This window comes from Mixophyes fleayi, chromosome 7, assembly GCF_038048845.1.
Source record: "Mixophyes fleayi isolate aMixFle1 chromosome 7, aMixFle1.hap1, whole genome shotgun sequence".
In the NCBI taxonomy this organism is placed as follows: Eukaryota; Metazoa; Chordata; class Amphibia; order Anura; family Limnodynastidae; genus Mixophyes; species Mixophyes fleayi.
In genome coordinates this window covers 15,803,357-15,824,849 of record NC_134408.1, presented here as the reverse complement: position 1 = coordinate 15,824,849, position 21,493 = coordinate 15,803,357, and the positions used below count along the sequence as shown (strand labels likewise).

At 49.2% G+C, this 21,493-nt stretch overlaps 1 protein-coding gene across 2 annotated transcripts in view; it reads left to right on the top strand.

Annotated features, from left to right (window-relative positions):
- Positions 1 to 1,105: 1,105 nt before the first annotated feature.
- Positions 1,106 to 21,493, top strand: part of WDR90 (WD repeat domain 90) — a 28,653-nt gene continuing 8,265 nt past the window's right edge. The window contains exons 1-29 of one of the 2 annotated variants that reach the window (XM_075179128.1): positions 1,106 to 1,214; positions 7,031 to 7,122; positions 7,991 to 8,167; positions 8,248 to 8,386; positions 8,498 to 8,668; positions 8,787 to 8,910; positions 10,331 to 10,401; positions 11,033 to 11,142; positions 11,224 to 11,415; positions 11,651 to 11,707; positions 12,489 to 12,557; positions 12,864 to 12,974; positions 14,032 to 14,177; positions 14,738 to 14,795; positions 14,893 to 15,011; positions 15,574 to 15,735; positions 15,848 to 15,978; positions 16,482 to 16,598; positions 16,764 to 16,999; positions 17,963 to 18,102; positions 18,328 to 18,458; positions 18,900 to 19,030; positions 19,299 to 19,460; positions 19,689 to 19,817; positions 19,975 to 20,108; positions 20,286 to 20,356; positions 20,431 to 20,559; positions 20,666 to 20,860; positions 21,105 to 21,181. In XM_075179128.1, the coding sequence (XP_075035229.1) occupies positions 1,205 to 1,214; positions 7,031 to 7,122; positions 7,991 to 8,167; positions 8,248 to 8,386; positions 8,498 to 8,668; positions 8,787 to 8,910; positions 10,331 to 10,401; positions 11,033 to 11,142; positions 11,224 to 11,415; positions 11,651 to 11,707; positions 12,489 to 12,557; positions 12,864 to 12,974; positions 14,032 to 14,177; positions 14,738 to 14,795; positions 14,893 to 15,011; positions 15,574 to 15,735; positions 15,848 to 15,978; positions 16,482 to 16,598; positions 16,764 to 16,999; positions 17,963 to 18,102; positions 18,328 to 18,458; positions 18,900 to 19,030; positions 19,299 to 19,460; positions 19,689 to 19,817; positions 19,975 to 20,108; positions 20,286 to 20,356; positions 20,431 to 20,559; positions 20,666 to 20,860; positions 21,105 to 21,181 (3,591 nt within the window). In that variant the 5' untranslated portion in view covers positions 1,106 to 1,204. The other variant, XM_075179129.1, reaches the window with a different exon arrangement.

Sequence of the window (21,493 nt, the reverse complement as noted above, 5' to 3'; positions counted from 1 at the left end):
CACTAGAGGGCAGGGTGCCCGGCACCAGTGTAATACTAGGAATAGATGTTCCCCATGCTGACATTATGATGGATGTGATACCACATATCACCACTAGAGGGGAGGGTGCCCAGCACCAGTGTAATACTAGGAATAGATGTTCCCCATGCTGACAGTATGATGGATGTGAGACCACGGATCACCACTAAAGGGCAGGGTGCCCAGCACCAGTGTAATACTAGGAATAGATGTTCCCCATGCTGACAGAATGATGGATGTGAGACCACAGATCACCACTAGAGGGCAGGGTGCCCAGCACCAGTGTAATACTAGGAATAGATGTTCCCCATGCTGACAGAATGATGGATGTGAGATCACGGATCACCACTAGAGGGCAGGGTGCCCGGCACCAGTGTAATACTAGGAATAGATGTTCCCCATGCTGACAGTATGGTGGGTGTGATACCACAGATCACCACTAGAGGACAGGGTGCCCGGCACCAGTGTAATACTAGGAATAGATGTTTCCCATGCTGACAGTATGGTGGGTGTGATACCACAGATCACCACTAGAGGGCAGGGTGCCCGGCACCAGTGTAATACTAGGAATAGATGTTCCCCATGCTGACAGTATGGTGGGTGTGATACCACAGATCACCACTAGAGGACAGGGTGCCCGGCACCAGTGTAATACTAGGAATAGATGTTCCCCATGCTGACAGTATGATGGGTGTGAGGCCACAGATCACCACTAGAGGGCAGGGTGCCCGGCACCAGTGTAATACTAGGAATAGATGTTCCCCATGCTGAGAGTATGATGGATGTGATACCACAGATCACCACTAGAGGGCAGGGTGCCCGGCACCAGTGTAATACTAGGAATAGATGTTCCCCATGCTGACAGTATAATGGATGTGAGGCTACAGATCACCACTAGAGGGCACAGATCACCACCCAGCACTGCGTAGAACTATAACTCCCAGCAGAGGCCGCATGATACCTGAGTCTAGGCTAGTGCACCAGCCGCTATGTAACAGGAGGACACGGATACCGTGGGGAACGCTCCGTTACCTGGCAACGACTGGCAGGGGACTGTGACGTCACAATACTGCGTCTGGTATCCAGGGGGCGGGGTGACGCTCTGGGCCGGTTGCTAGGGCGGTATTATGATGTCACAGACAGACAGTTGGTGACGGCGGGAGGATTGAGCTGCGGACGGGGAGTGATGGCTGCAGGTACCGGTGTCTGATCTCTGCAGCTGGGGCCGTAGTACATAATGGTGGTGTCAGTGGTGGGACGGTGTGTGGTAGTAGGGGGGTGTCAGTACTAGGACGGTGTGTAGTAGTAGGGGGGTGTCAGTGGTGGGACGGTGTGTAGTGGTAGTAGGGGGGTGTCAGTGGTGGGACGGTGTGTAGTGGTAGGGGGGTTGTCAGTGGTGGGACGGTGTGTAGTAGTAGTAGTAGGGGGGGTGTCAGTACTAGGACGGTGTGTAGTAGTAGGGGGGTGTCAGTGGTGGGACGGTGTGTAGTAGTAGTAGGGGGGTGTCAGTGGTGGGACGGTGTGTAGTGGTAGTAGGGGGGTGTCAGTGGTGGGACCGTGTGTAGTAGTAGGGGGTGTCAGTGGTGGGACGGTGTGTAGTAGTAGGGGGTGTCAGTGGTGGGACGGTGTGTAGTAGTAGTAGGGGGGTGTCAGTGGTGGGACGGTGTGTAGTGGTAGTAGGGGGGTGTCAGTGGTGGGACGGTGTGTAGTGGTAGGGGGGTTGTCAGTGGTGGGACGGTGTGTAGTAGTAGTAGTAGGGGGGGTGTCAGTACTAGGACGGTGTGTAGTAGTAGGGGGGTGTCAGTGGTGGGACGGTGTGTAGTAGTAGTAGGGGGGTGTCAGTGGTGGGACGGTGTGTAGTGGTAGTAGGGGGGTGTCAGTGGTGGGACCGTGTGTAGTAGTAGGGGGTGTCAGTGGTGGGACGGTGTGTAGTAGTAGGGGGTGTCAGTGGTGGGACGGTGTGTAGTAGTAGTAGGGGGGTGTCAGTGGTGGGACGGTGTGTAGTGGTAGTAGGGGGGTGTCAGTGGTGGGACGGTGTGTAGTAGTAGGGGGGTGTCAGTGGTGGGACGGTGTGTAGTAGTAGTAGTAGGGGGGTGTCAGTGGTGGGACGGTGTGTAGTGGTAGTAGGGGGGTGTCAGTGGTGGGACGGTGTGTAGTGGTAGGGGGGTTGTCAGTGGTGGGACGGTGTGTAGTAGTAGTAGTAGGGGGGTGTCAGTACTAGGACGGTGTGTAGTAGTAGGGGGGTGTCAGTGGTGGGACGGTGTGTAGTAGTAGTAGGGGGGTGTCAGTGGTGGGACGGTGTGTAGTGGTAGTAGAGGGGTATCAGTGGTGGGACCGTGTGTAGTAGTAGGGGGTGTCAGTGGTGGGACGGTGTGTAGTAGTAGGGGGTGTCAGTGGTGGGACGGTGTGTAGTGGTAGGGGGGTTGTCAGTGGTGGGACGGTGTGTAGTAGTAGGGGGGGTGTCAGTACTAGGACGGTGTGTAGTAGTAGGGGGGTGTCAGTGGTGGGACGGTGTGTAGTAGTAGTAGGGGGTTGTCAGTGGTGGGACGGTGTGTAGTAGTAGTAGGGGGTGTCAGTGGTGGGAAGGTGTGTAGTAGTAGGGGGTTGTCAGTGGTGGGACGGTGTGTAGTAGTAGTAGGGGGTGTCAGTGGTGGGACGGTGTGTAGTAGTAGGGGGGTGTCAGTGGTGGGACGGTGTGTAGTAGTAGGGGGGTGTCAGTGGTGGGACGGTGTGTAGTAGTAGGGGGTTGTCAGTGGTGGGACGGTGTGTAGTAGTAGTAGTAGGGGGGGTGCCAGTACTAGGACGGTGTGTAGTAGTAGGGGGGTGTCAGTGGTGGGACGGTGTGTAGTAGTAGTAGGGGGTTGTCAGTGGTGGGACGGTGTGTAGTAGTAGGGGGGTGTCAGTACTAGGATGGTGTGTAGTAGTAGTAGGGGGTGTCAGTACTAGGACGGTGTGTAGTAGTAGGGGGGTGTCAGTACTAGGACGGTGTGTAGTAGTAGGGGGGGTGTCAGTGGTGGGACGGTGTGTAGTAGTAGTAGGGGGTGTCAGTACTAGGACGGTGTGTAGTAGTAGTAGGGGGTGTCAGTACTAGGACGGTGTGTAGTAGTAGGGGGGTGTCAGTACTAGGACGGTGTGTAGTAGTAGGGGGGGTGTCAGTGGTGGGACGGTGTGTAGTAGTAGTAGGGGGGTGTCAGTGGTGGGACGGTGTGTAGTAGTAGTAGGGGGGTGTCAGTGGTGGGAAGGTGTGTAGTAGTAGTAGGGGGTGTCAGTGGTGGGACGGTGTGTAGTAGTAGGGGGGTGTCAGTGGTGGGACGGTGTGTAGTAGTAGTAGGGGGGTGTCAGTGGTGGGACGGTGTGTAGTAGTAGTAGGGGGGGTGTCAGTACTAGGACGGTGTGTAGTAGTAGGGGGGGTGTCAGTGGTGGGACGGTGTGTAGTAGTAGTAGGGGGTGTCAGTACTAGGGCGGTGTGTAGTAGTAGGGGGGTGTCAGTGGTGGGACGGTGTGTAGTAGTAGTAGTAGGGGGTGTCAGTACTAGGGCAGTGTGTAGTAGTAGGGGGGTGTCAGTGGTGGGACGGTGTGTAGTAGTAGGGGGGTGTCAGTGGTGGGACGGTGTGTAGTAGTAGTAGGGGGGTGTCAGTGGTGGGACGGTGTGTAGTAGTAGTAGGGGGTGTCAGTACTAGGACGGTGTGTAGTAGTAGGGGGGGTGTCAGTGGTGGGACGGTGTGTAGTAGTAGTAGTAGGGGGTGTCAGTACTAGGGCGGTGTGTAGTAGTAGGGGGGTGTCAGTGGTGGGACGGTGTGTAGTAGTAGTAGGGGGTGTCAGTACTAGGACGGTGTGTAGTAGTAGGGGGGGTGTCAGTGGTGGGACGGTGTGTAGTAGTAGGGGGTGTCAGTGGTGGGACGGTGTGTAGTAGTAGGGGAGTGTCAGTACTAGGACGGTGTGTAGTAGTAGGGGGGTGTCAGTACTAGGACGGTGTGTAGTAGTAGTAGGGGGTTGTCAGTGGTGGGACGGTGTGTAGTAGTAGGGGGGTGTCAGTACTAGGACGGTGTGTAGTAGTAGTAGGGGGTGTCAGTACTAGGACGGTGTGTAGTAGTAGGGGGGTGTCAGTGGTGGGACGGTGTGTAGTAGTAGTAGGGGGTGTCAGTACTAGGGCGGTGTGTAGTAGTAGGGGGGTGTCAGTGGTGGGACGGTGTGTAGTAGTAGTAGTAGGGGGTGTCAGTACTAGGACGGTGTGTAGTAGTAGGGGGGGTGTCAGTGGTGGGACGGTGTGTAGTAGTAGGGGGTGTCAGTGGTGGGACGGTGTGTAGTAGTAGGGGGGGTGTCCGTGCCGGGACGGTGTGTTGTTGTAGTAGTAGTAGGGGGGTGTCAGTACTAGGACGGTGTGTAGTAGTAGGGGGGGTGTCAGTGGTGGGACCGTGTGCAGTAGTAGGGGGTGTCAGTGGTGGGACGGTGTGTAGTAGTAGGGGGGGTGTCCGTGCCGGGACGGTGTGTTGTTGTAGTAGTAGTAGGGGGGTGTCAGTACTAGGACGGTGTGTAGTAGTAGGGGGGGGGTGTCCGTGCCGGGACGGTGTGTAGTAGTAGGGGGGTGTCAGTACTAGGACGGTGTGTAGTAGTAGGGGGATGTCAGTGGTGGGACGGTGTGTAGTAGTAGGGGGGTGTCAGTGGTGGGACGGTGTGTAGTAGTAGGGGGGTGTCAGTGGTGGGACGGTGTGTAGTAGTAGGGGGGTGTCAGTGGTGGGACGGTGTGTAGTAGTAGGGGGGTGTCAGTGGTGGGATGGTGTGTAGTAGTAGGGGGGTGTCAGTGGTGGGACGGTGTGTAGTAGTAGGGGGTGTCAGTACTAGGACGGTGTGTAGTAGTAGGGGGGTGTCAGTGGTGGGACGGTGTGTAGTAGTAGGGGGGTGTCAGTACTAGGACAGTGTGTAGTAGTAGTAGGGGGGTGTCAGTGGTGGGACGGTGTGTAGTAGTAGGGGGGTGTCAGTGGTGGGACGGTGTGTAGTAGAATGGGGGATGTCCGTACCGGGACGGTGTGTTGTTGTAGTAGTAGTAGGGGGGTGTCAGTACTAGGACGGTGTGTAGTAGGGGGGGTGTCAGTGGTGGGACGGTGTGTAGTAGTAGGGGGGGTGTCAGTGGTGGGAAGGTGTGTAGTAGTAGGGGGGGTGTCAGTGATGGGACGGTGTGTAGTAAGTAGTAGGGGGGGGTGTCAGTGGTGGGACAGTGTGTAGTAGTAGGGGGGTGTCAGTGGTGGGACAGTGTGTAGTAGTAGGGGGGTGTCAGTGGTGGGACGGTGTATAGTAGTAGGGGGGTGTCAGTGGTGGGACCGTGTGTAGTAGTAGTAGGGGGGTGTCAGTGGTGGGACGGTGTGTAGTAGTAGGGGGGTGTCAGTGGTGGGAAGGTGTGTAGTAGTAGGGGGGTGTCAGTGGTGGGACGGTGTGTAGTAGTAGGGGGGGGTGTCAGTGGTGGGACGGTGTGTAGTAGTAGGGGGGGTGTCAGTGGTGGGACCGTGTGTAGTAGTAGGGGGGTGTCAGTGGTGGGACGGTGTGTAGTAGTAGGGGGGTGTCAGTGGTGGGAAGGTGTGTAGTAGTAGGGGGGATGTCAGTGTGGGACGGTGTGTAGTAGTAGGGGGGATGTCAGTGGTGGGACGGTGTGTAGTAGTAGGGGGGGTGTCAGTGGTGGGACGGTGTGTAGTAGTAGGGGGGGGGTGTCAGTGCCGGGACGGTGTGTAGTAGTAGTGCCGGGACGGTGTGTAGTAGTAGTAGGGGTGTCCGTGCCCGGACGGTGTGTAGTAGTAGGGGGGGTGTCCGTGCCGGAACGGTATATTAGTAGTAGTGGGGGGGGGGTGTCAGTGTCGGGACGGTGTGTAGTGGTAGGGGGGTTGTCAGTGCCGGGACGGTGTGTAGTGGTAGGGGGGTGTCAGTAGTGGGACGGTGTGTAGTAGTAGGGGGGGGTGTCAGTGGTGGGACGGTGTGTAGTAGTAGTAGCAAGGGGTGTCGGTGGTGGGACGGTGTGTAGTAGTAGGGGGGTGTCGGTGGTGGGACGGTGTGTAGTAGTAGGGGGGTGTCGGTGGTGGGACGGTGTGTAGTAGTAGGGGGGTCTCAGTGGTGGGACGGTGTGTAGTAGTAGGGGGGTGTCAGTGGTGGGACCGTGTGTAGTAGTAGTAGGGGGGTGTCAGTGGTGGGACGGTGTGTAGTAGTAGGGGGGTGTCAGTGGTGGGACGGTGTGTAGTAGTAGGGGGGGGTGTCAGTGGTGGGACCGTGTGTAGTAGTAGGGGGGTGTCAGTGGTGGGACGGTGTGTAGTAGTAGGGGGGTGTCAGTGGTGGGAAGGTGTGTAGTAGTAGGGGGGATGTCAGTGTGGGACGGTGTGTAGTAGTAGGGGGGATGTCAGTGGTGGGACGGTGTGTAGTAGTAGGGGGGGTGTCAGTGGTGGGACGGTGTGTAGTAGTAGGGGGGTGTCAGTGGTGGGACGGTGTGTAGTAGTAGGGGGGTGTCAGTGGTGGGAAGGTGTGTAGTAGTAGGGGGGGTGTCAGTGTTGAGACGGTGTGTAGTAGTAGGGTTGGTGTCAATGCCAGAATGGTGTGTAGTAGTAGGGCGGTTGTCAGTGCCGGGATGGCATGTAGTGGCGGGGGGGGGGGGTGTCTGCTCTGTGGCACTGTATGTAGGGGGGAGGTGTCGGTGCTGTGGGACGGTATGTAGCGGGGAGGTGTCGGTGCTGTGGGACGGTATGTAGTTGGGGGGCTGTAAGCTTAAATATAAAAATTCTGGCACGTGTTATAGAACAATCTCCCCCTTGATCGCAGCATTTCCTAAAATATTTCCACTTGTCAGCAGCTCCTGAAAGTGTTACTCATTTATTTGTGAATATTGTTAGTTGAACTGTAATCCATGGCGTCCAGCTGCTACTGTTAGTGAGTTAGTGACATTTTCTTATATCATTATGTGTCGGTAGAGAATACTTGTAACCTCGCTGGTTTCTGTGCCATTATTGACAATATTTGATGTTGATTTTGCCCACAGTCTGGCAGCATCCGTTTGTCAATGTATTTAAACATGTGCGGCTGGACGATTGGAAACGATCAAGCAAAGAAGGAGATGTCAGCGCGGTCATGGTAATGTTCCTTTTATAAATTACGTTTCAGCCATGTGGGGGGGGGGGGGGGTATTTGTTTGGAAATCATTTCCATTAGACACAATTGTATATTTAAAGTGGGTGGAAAAAACCTTGTAAAACAATATTTTGATATTTTGTGGAGGATTGGCAGAACAGGTCTGTTTACTAAGAGATCATTTAGAAGTTGCTGACTGCACACTACCCTGTATCTGTGAAATTCTATCCCACATTCCAAGTCCTGAAATGATCATGTTAAAGGCGATATATGATACAGCCGTTTTATATAACTTCCTTTCCCCATTTGTTTTTATACTCTTCAAATCGATGATCAAAGCAGAGTATTGGCATGATGATTAGGGATACATGAAATGTGGGTTTGCCTTAATCCTATGGATTTGGAGCAATATTTGGACATTTTAATATTTAGGAATTGGTCATGGAAATCCTGATATATTGTATCCTTCCAGTGATTTTGGTGCGTATGGTGCAGTCATCTCTTCAGGGGGATGGGGGGGGGGGGGCAGTCTCTGCCTGCTTAATTTTTAACATTTCTGATGGTTTATAATTAATGAAAAAATACAGACAGTGCTCCAAATTTATAAACACGGATGAAATTGTATTTCCCCAACAGCACAGAGCAGTGATGAGAGACTCCTGTCCCTCTGATAGTGTCAAATGTAACCTTCATTTCTTGTATTAACTGGAATCCTGTCAAAAATATTTCATTGAATTGCTCTTACACTGAGTGACAATGTAATATTCGTGCACACTGCTCATTTCTAAAACAATAGTGACTCCTAGTTTTTTTTTTTTTTTTATTTGGACAATAAAATTGGTAATTTTTCAGTGAATTTCACCTGTCACAGGACAAAAACCTGAAGTGCACAGTGTACAAGATCCGTGGATCTATCCCAGCCGGAAACTACATCCAGATCCCCAAAACCAGTTCCCAGAGTCTGGGGCTGACGGGACGTTACCTCTACGTGCTGTTCAGGCCGGTCCCCGGGAAACATTTTGTGGCACATGTAGATGTGAGCACGGAGGTAAGACAGGACCTGATGTATGTTGGATAATATGTGTGTTATGCTAAGCTTGGTAAATATTAATCGTTTCTGTCCCTCAGGATGGGCAGTCTGTCCGAATTTCCTTCTCCAATCTCTTTAAAGAGTTCAAGTCCACGGCCACATGGTTACAGTTCCCGTTTGTGTGCGGAGCAGTAAAGGGCTCTGTGTATGACAGTACTGCGCAGACTGCACGACATGGTGAGTGTGACGGTCTATAAATACTACCGACGTGTGGTCTTCGTTTACTGTAGCGGAGTAATTACGTTTTGTGTACACACTGCAGCATCCGAACTTCTTTTCCGTTACCAGGACTGGTGGGTCTGGCCCCCCCAGGCTCCCGCTGGACATGTCTCCTGTTGGACCTTCACTACATCCTGTCTCTGTATCTGAGCCGTAGATACAGTCATCTGAAGAGCGTCAAGCTGTGCTCTAACCTGCTCGTGAAGAACCTGATGACCAGCGATCTGATCTTCAACCCTGGTAGGATGAGCAGATTGACTGCTCCACCATATGTGCCTTCTGAGTTCTCCTGTGTATGACTGTAGAAGGAGCATCCAATAAGATATGAAAGGTACTGACCTCCACTCTCTTGCTCCAGAAATGACTTTCACCGAGGCGCGGCAATCAAAGTCTCTCCCTAATGGTGTCTTCCCGATGCCCCGTGAAATGGCATTTCTTGTGCCTAAAGGAGAGAAATGGCATGACCTGTATGACTTCATAAGGTGAGTAAGTTACACTAGAGTATTCTGGGAGGACAAAGTACTGTGAATACCATTGAACATTAATAACTCATGATTTCATACTTCTTAGCACATTGTGGAACCCTCCACAGTTATACTCTGTATAAATCACTCTGTAAACATACTGACCTACACAACTGGCACTGTGCCTGCAGTTACCAGCTGCCTGGAGCCAGGAACTAGCACAGTACCTGTATCCACCAACTGTCTGGAGCCAGGAACTAGCGCAGTACCTGTATTCACCAGCTGCCTGGAGCCAGGAAATAGCGCAGTACCCGTATCCACCAGCAACTAGCGCAGTACCTGTATCCACCAGCTGTCTGGAGCCAGCAACTAGCGCAGTACCCGTATCCACCAGCAACTAGCGCAGTACCTGTATCCACCAGCTGTTCACAGCCAGGAACTAGCGCAGTACCTGTATCCACCAGCTGCCCGCAGCCAGCAACTAGCGCAGTACCTGTATCCACCAGCTGCCCGCAGCCAGCAACTAGCGCAGTGCCTATATTCACCAGCTGCCCGCAGCCAGCAACTAGCGCAGTACCTGTATCCACCAGCTGCCCGCAGCCAGCAACTAGCGCAGTGCCTGTATTCACCAGCTGCCCGCAGCCAGCAACTAGCGCAGTACCTGTATCCACCAGCTGTCCACAGCCAGCAACTAGCGCAGTGCCTGTATTCACCAGCTGTCCACAGCCAGCAACTAGCGCAGTGCCTGTATTCACCAGCTGCCCGCAGCCAGCAACTAGCGCAGTGCCTGTATTCACCAGCTGCCTGCAGCCAGCAACTAGCGCAGTGCCTGTATTCACCAGCTGCCCGCAGCCAGCAACTAGCGCAGTGCCTAAGTTCCTGGCTGTGGACAGCTGGTGAATACACAGTGGTGTCATCTATCATCCCTGATTCTGGTTAGAACGTTGCTACCTGGAGGTCATACTACTGAGAAAGCTTGAATGACTAGAGGCCAAGTAGTTTCGGACAGTAAATCTCGCAGACCTGAGCGTCACTTCACCTTTAGTGGAGCTGTCCCTTCCTTTCCCTTGGGAGAGTCTGCTCAGGCTGCAGCTTCTTGTGCTGTAGTCCCTCCATAGATCTACACTATGGAAGCTGGTCCAATAAAGCCCTGGTGAGTGCTGTGGACAGCTCTACAGAGTGCTTGTGCTGGCAGGGAAATGATTTCAAGTGAACGTGGGGGGCAAATTAAATTAACTCAACTAAAGGACTTCCCCTTTTAAGAATGTGTTTTAATTGTCTTAATGTATAAGTCTAGATCCTTTGTCCATATGCGGCAGCAGTTCTGGATAGTTGTAATCATCCTGTGTCTGTATCGTAGTGTAGACTAATCACTAGCTCTAGTGGATTACAGAGGAGGACGGTGATACCTGTGGATTACACTGATCACTTGTTACAGGTTTCCCTCAGATGGCTCCAAACTGCCTTATGACTCCATTCAGAAAGGACAATCTGCTCCCACAGCTCCAGGTGAGAAGTGAATCGTCTCTGAACATCATCTTGTCTTCTACTTGTTGGTCTTTCTTCCCAAGAATCCATCGGAAGCTGTTAACTGAAATTGGGTCTTTAGAGATCAAATAGATGGTTATAAAGGGTGTGTGGACGTGGCTGATGCATGTGGCGTGTTTAAGGGACACGTGGACGTGGCTGATGCATGTGGCGTGTTTAAGGGACACGTGGACGTGGCTGATGCATGTGGTGTGTTTACGGGACACGTGGACGTGGCTGATGCATGTGGCGTGTTTAAGGGACACGTGGACGTGGCTGATGCATGTGGTGTGTTTACGGGACACGTGGACGTGGCTGATGCATGTGGTGTGTTTAAGGGATTTGTGTAAGTGACTGATGCATGTGGTGTGTTTAAGGGACTCGTGGACGTGGCTGATGCATGTGGCGTGTTTAAGGGACACGTGGACGTGGCTGATGCATGTGGTGTGTTTACGGGACACGTGGACGTGGCTGACGCATGTGGCGTGTTTAAGGGATTTGTGTAAGTGACTGATGTATGTGGTGTGTTTAAGGGACACGTGGACGTAGTGGGTTATGTATATAGTGTTCTGCTGAATGCAGGGTGATGGTACTCTCCACTTGTGATACACAGGTGCTCCTCCGTCTCGCAGTCCTGTCCGGGAGAACCCACGCTCTGTCACCATCAGCAAACCAGTGCAGGACAGAGTCTCTCTCATCCAGCAGATCACGTCCCCCAGGCCGGTGAGTAGAGGCCTCCTGGCCATGTTCTCTGTCTGTAATCGCAGTTCTCCGTTCCCGCTCATTGCCTCCTCCATCCTCTAGGTTCCTCGCCGCAGTCCCTTATGTGCAGATTCCATCCCAGAGCGTTACCTCTCCGTGTGGGGGAGGGGTGGAGAAGACAAAGACTCAGAGACGGAGAGCACAGCTGGGGAGGAGGATGATGGTGGAATACACGTGTATGCGCACAAAGGCCAAAAGCTTATCATGCACAGACATAACACTGACTCTCAGCAAGTGAGTAACACCCTGAGTCTACAGATCAGATGATGTCATAGGGGAACGTGTGTGATGTCATCAGGATTCTTCACTCCGTTGTTGCCTAGTGATGTCTTGTTTTCACAGTAATCTTTTGAATATAGGTAGACGGAGGATATTCTATAGGTATAGGTTGTATCATTTATATATGTCCTGTCTTTTTAATATCAGTTCAGTAGGAACAGAGATTATAGATATTTATATTGTATTATAGGTGAGCTGCGCCACGTCTCACAGACCAGAGACATTCTCAGCAGGAATAGAGGGAAAGGTGAGGATAAACACATACATGTACATCTACCTACGTCTATTTATGAGGAAGACTTCTAGACAAGGTCATCAAACCAGTTAGATTTATGTATTTACTAATTTCAATAACCAATGTCCCTGCAGCGGTATTGAGACAATGTGTAATTAACCTGAGAAGTCTGCTAAATAAGTGCACATACAGAAGGAGGTTTAGGAGTTGGTGAGTGGCCCTTCGTGTGTAACTGGTGCCGGGGGTCACCATGATCATTTTATATTTGTGCAAGAGGTGGAATCGTGCAATCCCACTGAGATGTATCACACTCTCTTTATTTATGTCTGACCCTTCCCCAGATGTAGAATAACTTTGTAGGAAAACTAGAATAGATGGTGCGATAATCGTGCCTGTCTGACAGATGACGTTGTGGATAGATCTGAGAAGTGCAGTAGAATTTTAGTGTTTTATCATCACTGACAGCGCCCCCCCCCCACCCAAGAATCCAGAACTGTTTCCTTGGGACTTTTTTGATGTAGAATTACATGGTCCCTGTTGTTAGATGGTGTATTCATCTGGGCCTATAACTCTCGCCCTCTCCTGAATTTAAAGTTGAGGGGAGGCGTGTCCTAACTCATCTCTAAATCTCAATGTTAAAATAAAGCAGCCAGCATTTTCCATGCATACAAAAAAACAAACCCTTGCATCGGACGTGGTATGTCCAGGGGCAAATTTGCTGGATTTACTCGTAACTCTAAATTAATCTGGGTGTCTAACTTAGGCCTTTTCTAACCCATAATTTACTTTCCAGAAACTTCTTCCAGATCCTATCCTGAAACTGAGGAAAATAATTGGTTTTGGAGGTTGCACTCAACGGCATGTAAGTGACCTTCATAAACTACTCTGGTAGCTAATCCCTGAGCCCTCTCCTTCATATACTATTCCGGTAACTGATCCCAGACTCCTATGGTGTCCTGTCCCTCATACTCTACTGTGGTAGCTAAACCATGAATTCTCTACTATGTCCTGCCTGTCATACATTGCTCCCACAGGTAGTCCCAGAATCCTTTGTGATGCCCTCTGCTTCATACACTACAGTTGTCACCATTCCCAGAATCCTCTGTTGTGGCCTCTCTGTCATATACTCATAATGTGTCTAATCCCAGAATCCTCTTGTGTCCCGCAGGCTCTCTGGACTCACACTGGCTGCTCAGTAGTCTATCCTTGTCATGCAGTTATTGTAGTTATGAATGTGGAAACTGAAGAGCAGAGGTTTTTCTTGGGTCACACAGACAAGGTTTGTCCTATTATCACCTTATTCTAAAGTAAAACTTAAGTCTTGCCTGCTTATAACAGAAAATTGAGAAGTATTTTTACTGTACGATCCCTTTCTCACAGGCCTGTCAATGCAGTACGTGTGTTCACCAGTAGGTGTCACCAGTGGGAGCAGGGCAATACAAGAAATTAAGTTCCTTGTGTCCTATGATTGACTATTAGTACTTGGGTTACTTCCTCCTCTGAATACTGATTGGCTACCAATGTTCAGAGCGGGAACATAGATACCAAACCTCATAGAGTCCACGGTATGGTCCTGTCAGGACCTAAGTGCCCAAAGCTTGTTGAAGTAGAGTGGACGTCTAGCTTCCGAGAAGAAAGTCGCAGCGATATAAACACTAAGGGGTAAATGTATCAAACTGCAATTTGATTTCTTGTTTAGAGGGGCAAAAATTATTATCTTATGGGGGCCAAATTATTTTATAAATAAATTAGTGGGCTTTTCATTAATGACTATATGTAAGGTAAATGTTTTATTTTATTGTATAATTGTGGCTATTTCATTACCAGTGGGGCAACCATTATTTTTTTCTGAGGAGGGGGGGGGGGGGGTTGGGTGGAGAGACACAGTCCCTTCACCTAAACTTCTCCCAGCAGGACAAAAGAAAAGAGATGGCTATTTGTAGAGAGAGCGGAAGAGCTTCAGTCCATGTTCTGTCCTGCTTAGTGACACCTACTGGTAAATATATGTATTGCACTGACAGGTGCTACCGATAGAGTAATGGGGCCTGTGATGTGGAGTGATGGATCATTGGATCAGCGCTGTCTGTACCATCACTACTCCTGATACCTCCAGCATATACCACCTAGTTACACATCTCGTGCTGTCTCTGAGGGATGCATTGTAATGACTTTTCTATGCAGCTAGGTGGTAAGACCCCGTCTTGGTTTACTTCCTGCACAGCTCAGTATGATGTGAAAATTATACAACCTTGTAAAATTTACTGCGGCTGTCGCTTGTTCAACAGGCTGAGGCCGCTGACTGGGGATGACTCCTTCTCGCTGTGCTATTCTTACAGGTATCTGCCCTGGCATTTAATGGCAGCTGCACCCTCTTGGCATCTGCACAGACTGGCACACTGAGCATGGTGCGGCTTTGGCACTTCCAGAAAGGCAGCTGTCTCGCCATGTTCAAGACTCATGCTCACTCTGTGTCGTACCTGAGGTAAGAACTGGCGCTCTCGTGGAAGGAACACTTCCTAATACCTAGTTCTGGAACTACACTCAAATGAATAAAAATATTGGAGTAAGAGTCTTTGATTTACTGCTTTAAAAGTGGTGGACAGGTTATATAGGTTTACATCATTGCTAGAATCCCAATCCTAGTGTGATCTGTCTTACAATGGGTGAACATTAGCTGATATTAAGAAGTGTGTGTGTATATATATAAACTGGTAAATAAGGCACAGAAAGTCTGCAGTATATTTATGATCCATATCAGAGTCTTGGGGTAGACTTGCACAGAAATATGGCCGCGTAGAGAGAGCAACTCCTAAATCCACTATGGAAGTGTAAAGAGAGCAACTTCTAAATCCTTTTTAACTAAACAAAATATCTTGCATCCAAATAATGGCAAGACCGTTCAGTTCACCCTTCTCTAAAATATATAATGCTACTTAAGCATATAATGTCACTAAGTGGTCATTTCTTCAACCAATGTTTCCTGGAGTTTTCTAGTGTTTGCATTATACTGTCAGACTCATGTTCATATGACGTCTCTTCCAGTTTCTCACACACCGGCTCTATTCTGTGTGGCGTCGGGAAGGACGGACATGGGAAAACGGTGAGTATTTTTCCGATCTCGTAGACTGGACGTAGGTTAAGGTGATGGTTCTCTGGGACGGGGTCTACAGTCGCTTGCTCTTGGTTGTCCTCTGCAGATGGTGGTTGTGTGGAACACATCTCAGGCCAGCCGCGGTGGAGAGGTCGTGGTCCTGGCGAAGGCTCATACGGACGTGGACATCCACACCATGAAGATTGCCTTTTTTGACGACACCAGGTATTTAGTATTTCAGATACATAAAGGCGGAGGAATGATTGTTGTTATCGCAGCTTGTTGACGTACGGTGAGATGGTGTTAGAGAACTGTAGCTTTGTCACACAGCTGTCGTAACAGAAAAATACTTATAGATATACCAAAAGTAATATACAAATGTCTAGTTAATGTCGGCATGTTAACTCAACAAACACAAGCCTATATTACAGAATGGAAGACCATTTGTTGTACTCTACCTGTTGTTGAGCTGAGCATGCTGGGAGATATAGCAAATGCACCTACATCCGTTTCGAATCTTGTCTGGGGGGGTCTGTTATCTTTATATTAAACGTAGACACATCTGTTGCTCTACAGGGAAACACCTGACTCGCTAACAAAGAGGATTCTAGTCCCCACAGATCATTTGTGTGATATCTTCCAGGAACGTGTTTATAGCCAGCCTATATATACCTTTATTGGCATGTAGAGGCTGACACTGTGACTACTGGGTTGTTCTAGTTCTCCTGGCATGTTGTTATTAGGGATCCTACAGGACTAACCTAAGCACTGTCTGCTCACTCTGCAGGATGGTATCGTGCGGGAGGGACAATGTTCGCCTGTGGCGGGTGCGCGGTGGGTCACTACGGTCCTGCCCAGTTAATTTGGGGGAGTTCCACAATTTGGAGTTTACAGACCTGGCGTTTGAAGTTGGACACAGTCCCGATAGGGAGCCAGAAGATCGGACTCTGTAAGTAGCGCTATGTAGAGAGAACAGGCTGATCGCGTATCAGAGCCGGCTGTTGCTCACCTGTTCTCGAGTCCTGACCGCTTGCAAGTTACTCCCTCCTTTATTTCCTCAGCTACGTGTGCAGCCGCAGCGGGCACATCCTGGAAATAGACTACAAGAACGTGGTGCTGTGTAATGTGCGCCGTCTGCAGCCGAATCCGCTCCAGCACAGCGAGCGCCGGGAGAAACAGACCTTCAGTTCCGGTGAGAACACTTTGCTGTTGTGGATCTCTCTAATGCATTATGGGACTGTGTCCGTGAGAGTGGCCCTTAATGTACAGTCTTGCTGCATGTAGTTGACCGACTAGTATTTTTCACTCCACTCTGTGGAAGAGTGCTTTATTGATGAATATATACATCATCCAATCGACTGTTGTCTTCTACACCCCTTTGACATCCTACTTTCTCATGGCCGAGTTGCCAAATCTGCCTAGGTCTCTAGTGGTTCAATGGCTGTATGGTGGGGCCACCTTCCTCCTCGCATACAGAAGCACAGCTCATGGGAGTTGTATCTCTGTCTGTTAGACGTGTATATTGTGCCTGGTGTTCTATAGTCCCTCTATCATTACAATCCACCAGCCGTTCTGTGGCACTTTCTCTCTGTCTGGTTACGATGTCCTCTCACCCAGTGCCTCTGATGGAGGTGACACATACGCAATATAGAGTGTGTAATACCATCATTATCACCATCTTTCTTCTGCTCTCAGGTCCTGGCATTGCAATAAACAGCCTCTGTGTTTCTGCCACCTACTGTGCTACCGGATCAGAAGACGGCTACTTGCGTCTGTGGCCCTTAGACTTTTCTGCTGTCTTCCTGGAGGCTGGTGAGTTGTTGCTTTGGTGAACATCAGCGTTTCTCACCTTCAGTGTATTTATAGTACCTAATTATATATCAGAAAGGGCTGCAGCGATGACTGAGGATGTGAGAAGTGTGTGATAGTTACTGTGTTACAGTCTAGTCTCTACATAACCATTCACTTCCCCTGCAGAACATGAGGGTCCGGTGAGCTGTGTGTCCATCAGTCCGGAAGGTCTGCGTGTCCTATCCTGTACTAGGAGTGGAGAGCTGGGGGTCCTGGATGTCCCCTCCCGGGGTTACCAGACTCTAATGCGCTCACACACAGACTCTGTCCTGGCCTTCTCTGCCCACCCATCCCAGCCTCATCTTGCCACTGTGTCCACCGACAACACCATCCGAATCTGGGACTTGTGTTCCCTACAGCAGGTAATGTGACGCTCCGCACGGATCTGTTCGCGTTGTGAGACTTTTTACTGCATTGATTTTTCATGATCAGTATTGATTGGAAGTGTTAGGTTATGGCAGCGACGTTACTTATATGTTGTTTATACCACTGCAATTAGGTTTTAATGTCCCAGCAGGATAGCCATTGGCACTGAGACGTTAATGCCAGTGACCTCAGGCGCTGTATGACCAGACATGATGTGAGCCTCACATACATATCAGAGTGTATTAAGTCATGTCACAACATAACTCCTGGAGATTATGGGACAGAGACATAAACAATGGCCATCTAGGCAGCTAAACTCTGCAGGCAGACTTAGTATCCCCTTTATAGAGGCAAGAAATGTTTCTGCAACATGAATATAGTTCTATGTTTATTGTTATTGCCATTAGAAAACTAAAAGGGATAATAAACATTAGTCGATGTACTTGTCACACTTTTGTGTATTAATAATGATCGTCATATACACTTATACGTTTTAGTTTGTGGAAACCTCTTAGTTCAGCACTGCTTTCTACATGGTAAAGGGGGTGGGTATCTCGTAAGCGTGATCTGAACTGTCAGTCCAAATAAACATTTTCTGTTCTTCATCTGGCTTTTAGTATCCAATGAGGTCAATTTATGTCATCAAACTTCATTGACACAAAACGCGTTTGAGTGAGTTGTAGTAAAACACCGCTCCCTCTGGATTTAGCACAAAGCCTAATAATTTGTCACTGAAAGGGTTAAACCCGTAAACGGCTTGTTGTTGACATTCGCTATGTAGTGAGGTTATTGGAGCAGTCGGCCCCTGTCACCCGGGCCCTGCACAGATAAGGTGGTGCCCAGGAGGTGCACACTAGTGTGCCCCAGTGATGTCACTAGTTCCAGGTGAATTCATAGCCCACAGTCTGTCTCTATGTATAGGCGAGGGTGTACCACTTATTGTTTCTGTGTCTTTGCAGTTGTATGACTTCACAGCCAATGAGGAGACTCCGTGCACCGTGACCTTTCACCCCACCCGGCAGGCCCTGGCCTGTGGCTTCAGCAGTGGGGTGGTCAGGTATTTTGATGTCACCACTACAAGCCTGCAATCTGAACACAAGTAAGCACAATGTACTCTCATCCTGGGGGTAGTATCAGTGGATGGAAGAGACTGGGGTACTGGGATTCTCATCACCCGTCTATATGTGTAGGAACATCCATCTCATGTTGTTTGCAGTTTAGGTTTAGTGGCTCATTAAATAGTCCTGTAGCAGAACAGAGAGTGGGCAGCTGTCAGTGACTCCATCATTCTATTGTTCTGTACGACTGACGTGTCTCCTAACAGGCAGCACCGAGGCTCCATCACCGGCCTCCTCTTCTCTCCTGATGGAGGCCTCATGTACAGTGCGTGCTCTCTGGGATCCCTGGCCCTGTACAGCATCGGACACAAAGAACAGCACGTTGTGCGGGTGCTCGGTGAGTGAAGACATGTAATCCTGGCTGGATTAATCATTTTATTTATTATTGTTTATTTACATAGTGCCACCATATTAGGAATCAGTCCCTGCCCCATTGGAGCCTACAATGTAAATCCTCTAACATATACACACACATACACTAAGATCCATTTTTGTCACAAGCCGATTAACTTCCCTGTATATCTGTGGACTGTGGAAGGTAACCGGAGAACATACAAACGCCATACATATAGAGCCATGCTCTGAATTGAACCAATGACCCCAGTGCTGTGAGGCAACCAGGCTATTATTGGAGACAGATGATTTTCATTTTACCCTTCATCTGTTAAATCCATATTCTAAATTATTACCCTACCCTTATGTTCCCTTCCTGGTCTTTTCTTTACTCAAATCAATTGCCCAGGTCGTAAACTCTGAACCCGTTTAATCTCCTGTGCAGGTAATGTGGTGTGCAAGGACACTGAGCGGGGACCTCAGGCTTTATCACTGAGCAGGGATGGTTGTCTCTTGGCCTTTGTTGGACCCAACGAGTACACCGTGACCGTCATGCATGGCCGGTCATTAGATGAGGTAATGCGGTAATATTCGATGTTCAGAAAAGTGCGCTCCTGAGCGGATATCTTGTGGAGGCAATAGTGGGAAACAAACATCATAATATAGATTATTCTGGGATTTTATACCTAGCTTAGATCACCTGGGAGAAAGCTAATAAAAACCAAAGTGTGTGTCACCTTTTTTCTGCCTTACACCTCATCATCTTCGGTGACTACCTCAGGAACTCTCCTGGATCTGATTTCTTTTACTTCTACTCACTCTCCCTCATCACTTGTTCCTTCAGCTCTTGCGCATTGATGTCAGCATACTGGATCTAGAGAGCACTAAGCTAGACTGTGCCGTGAGCCTCACGTTCAGCCCTCATCGCCCTTATCACTTGCTGGTGTCTACCTCCGGCAACAAGATCCTGTGGCTGGACTCCAAGACCGGGCGTCTGACTAGAGAGGTGAGGCTCTATACACATTACTAGACATGTCAATACAGCAGCTTACATCTTTCACCAATAGATAGGGTGAATATCTCCTAAGCTGCAGATTGAGGGGGCATCTCTATCTTTCAGCGTTTTGATTGGTAAATTGAGAACTAGATTTACTGGTGGTTGGTGACACCATTGTTTACCACGTCATTGTCGCAGATGTGTCAGTTTTGTAGTGACGCATCTGATCTTCCTCAGGTGACACAAGTACACAAACCCTACTGCTGCTCACTAGGCGTGAGTGACGATAACCGCTACCTGCTGACAGCTGGAGACCGAATCATCAAAGTGTGGGACAATGGCCTGGCTGGAATCGCCCGCCCACAGGTAATGTTGAAGGGTTCGATGACCAAGTCCCAATGACTGGTTTCTCCTTTCCTTCCATTTCTGGGACATTTTAAGTGGCTCATTCAGTTTGTCTTATTTTACGTGACTGTGTCTTTCTGCATTCACGTTGCAGTATTCTGGCTCCTCCTACTTTCAGGTGTTCATCGGACACTCCGAACCTGTGCAACAAGTGGACTTCTCCCCAGATCAGCAGAGTGTGATCACTGCCGGAGACGCTGTTTTTATTTGGGACTTTGAAGCAGCTCCAGACCCCGATGCTCTAAGTGTCAGGTGGATTGTGTTTTTAGCTCCTTTTACTTATTCAGTTCCTTTACGTGCTCCTTTTTTATTTTGTATGTTTAGAAATGTTGCTACTAATTTATTATTTTTGTTACTTTTGTCAGCCTGCTGTTTCCTTTACTCTTATAGACTAACAGAGCCAATTTTTTTTTTTTCCCCTGTCTTCAGCCTTGCGGGGGGTCTACCCTCTGTCCGTCAGTCCGGCTCAACTGGGCCATCCATGGTCCGTTCCAGCTCTGGTAAGTGGGATCATTACGGTGGTAATAGGTGATTTGGTTGAATATCATGAACCTAAACTTGTCTCGCATAACAGATCCCGTAGATCAGAGGAGAGATTCCACATTCATCTCTAGTGGGATGCCACGAGGCACAGCGCCTCGCCCCTGTATCTCCTCCCCTCCTCGTCTGGATATAAGCCCTGTGCAGCATGCAGTTGGTGCAGGTGGGAGGATCATTCAGTATCCTATGGCAAGGTGTGATCTAGAAAGCACAGTGAGGTCTTATTATTCCGTTCTTTCATGGTTGTCCTGCGTACTTGCTTCTTGCAGGCCTCCTTTCAGAGTCGGATGATGGAGATGTGGTGGTGGGCACATCTGGTCACGTAGAGTCCGTGGTGGAAGAGGTTGACTTACAGGATCCACTGGAAAGTGATGGGCAGTCCTCTCTGGTCATTATAGAGAGCCAGCCCAACAGGACCAAGCTGTCCTGGGCCACCAGGAACATCAACACCAGTCTAGGAGATGGTAAATGTCAACCCAAAATTTCCATAATGAACTTAACCCAGCGCAGCCAGGATGAAGATTAGTTTTCCTGCCTCCTTATGTATTTGTCACTCATGGAGCTCCAGGAAGTCGTTTGTTCTAAACACCCGTCAGAAGTAGCTGATCACTGGTGGGGGCTTCTGATCGGATCTGCAACATACCTTTCCATACATTTTAATTTGTGTGTTCATACCATATGACTTACTAACTCCTACATTTATTTTAGATGTGAAGCAGGTCCCACCACGTCCCGATGCCTACACACATTTCAACCCTCGATTCAAATCCCCCTGCTTGGCTAAGGTACGGAGACCCCAAAATTGAGTGATAAAGAGAAGATGTGACTCCAACATCTTGTTGTTTTGCAAAACTGTCAGTCTGTTTTAGATTGGATTACTTTAATGAACTCTAAGAATGCCTGTCTTTATTTGATCTTATTTTTACAGTTTAACTTTGTGTAAATTATCACTAATTATTTTCTTCTCTCGTTTTCTGGTTCTTTGAAGATCATTCTTGGTTCATTCACTTTGATATGTTACTTAAAATATATGATTGTGTCTTACAAATGGATCAAGGAAATAGTTTGATTATCTAGTAATCAAGTTAATCAAACAA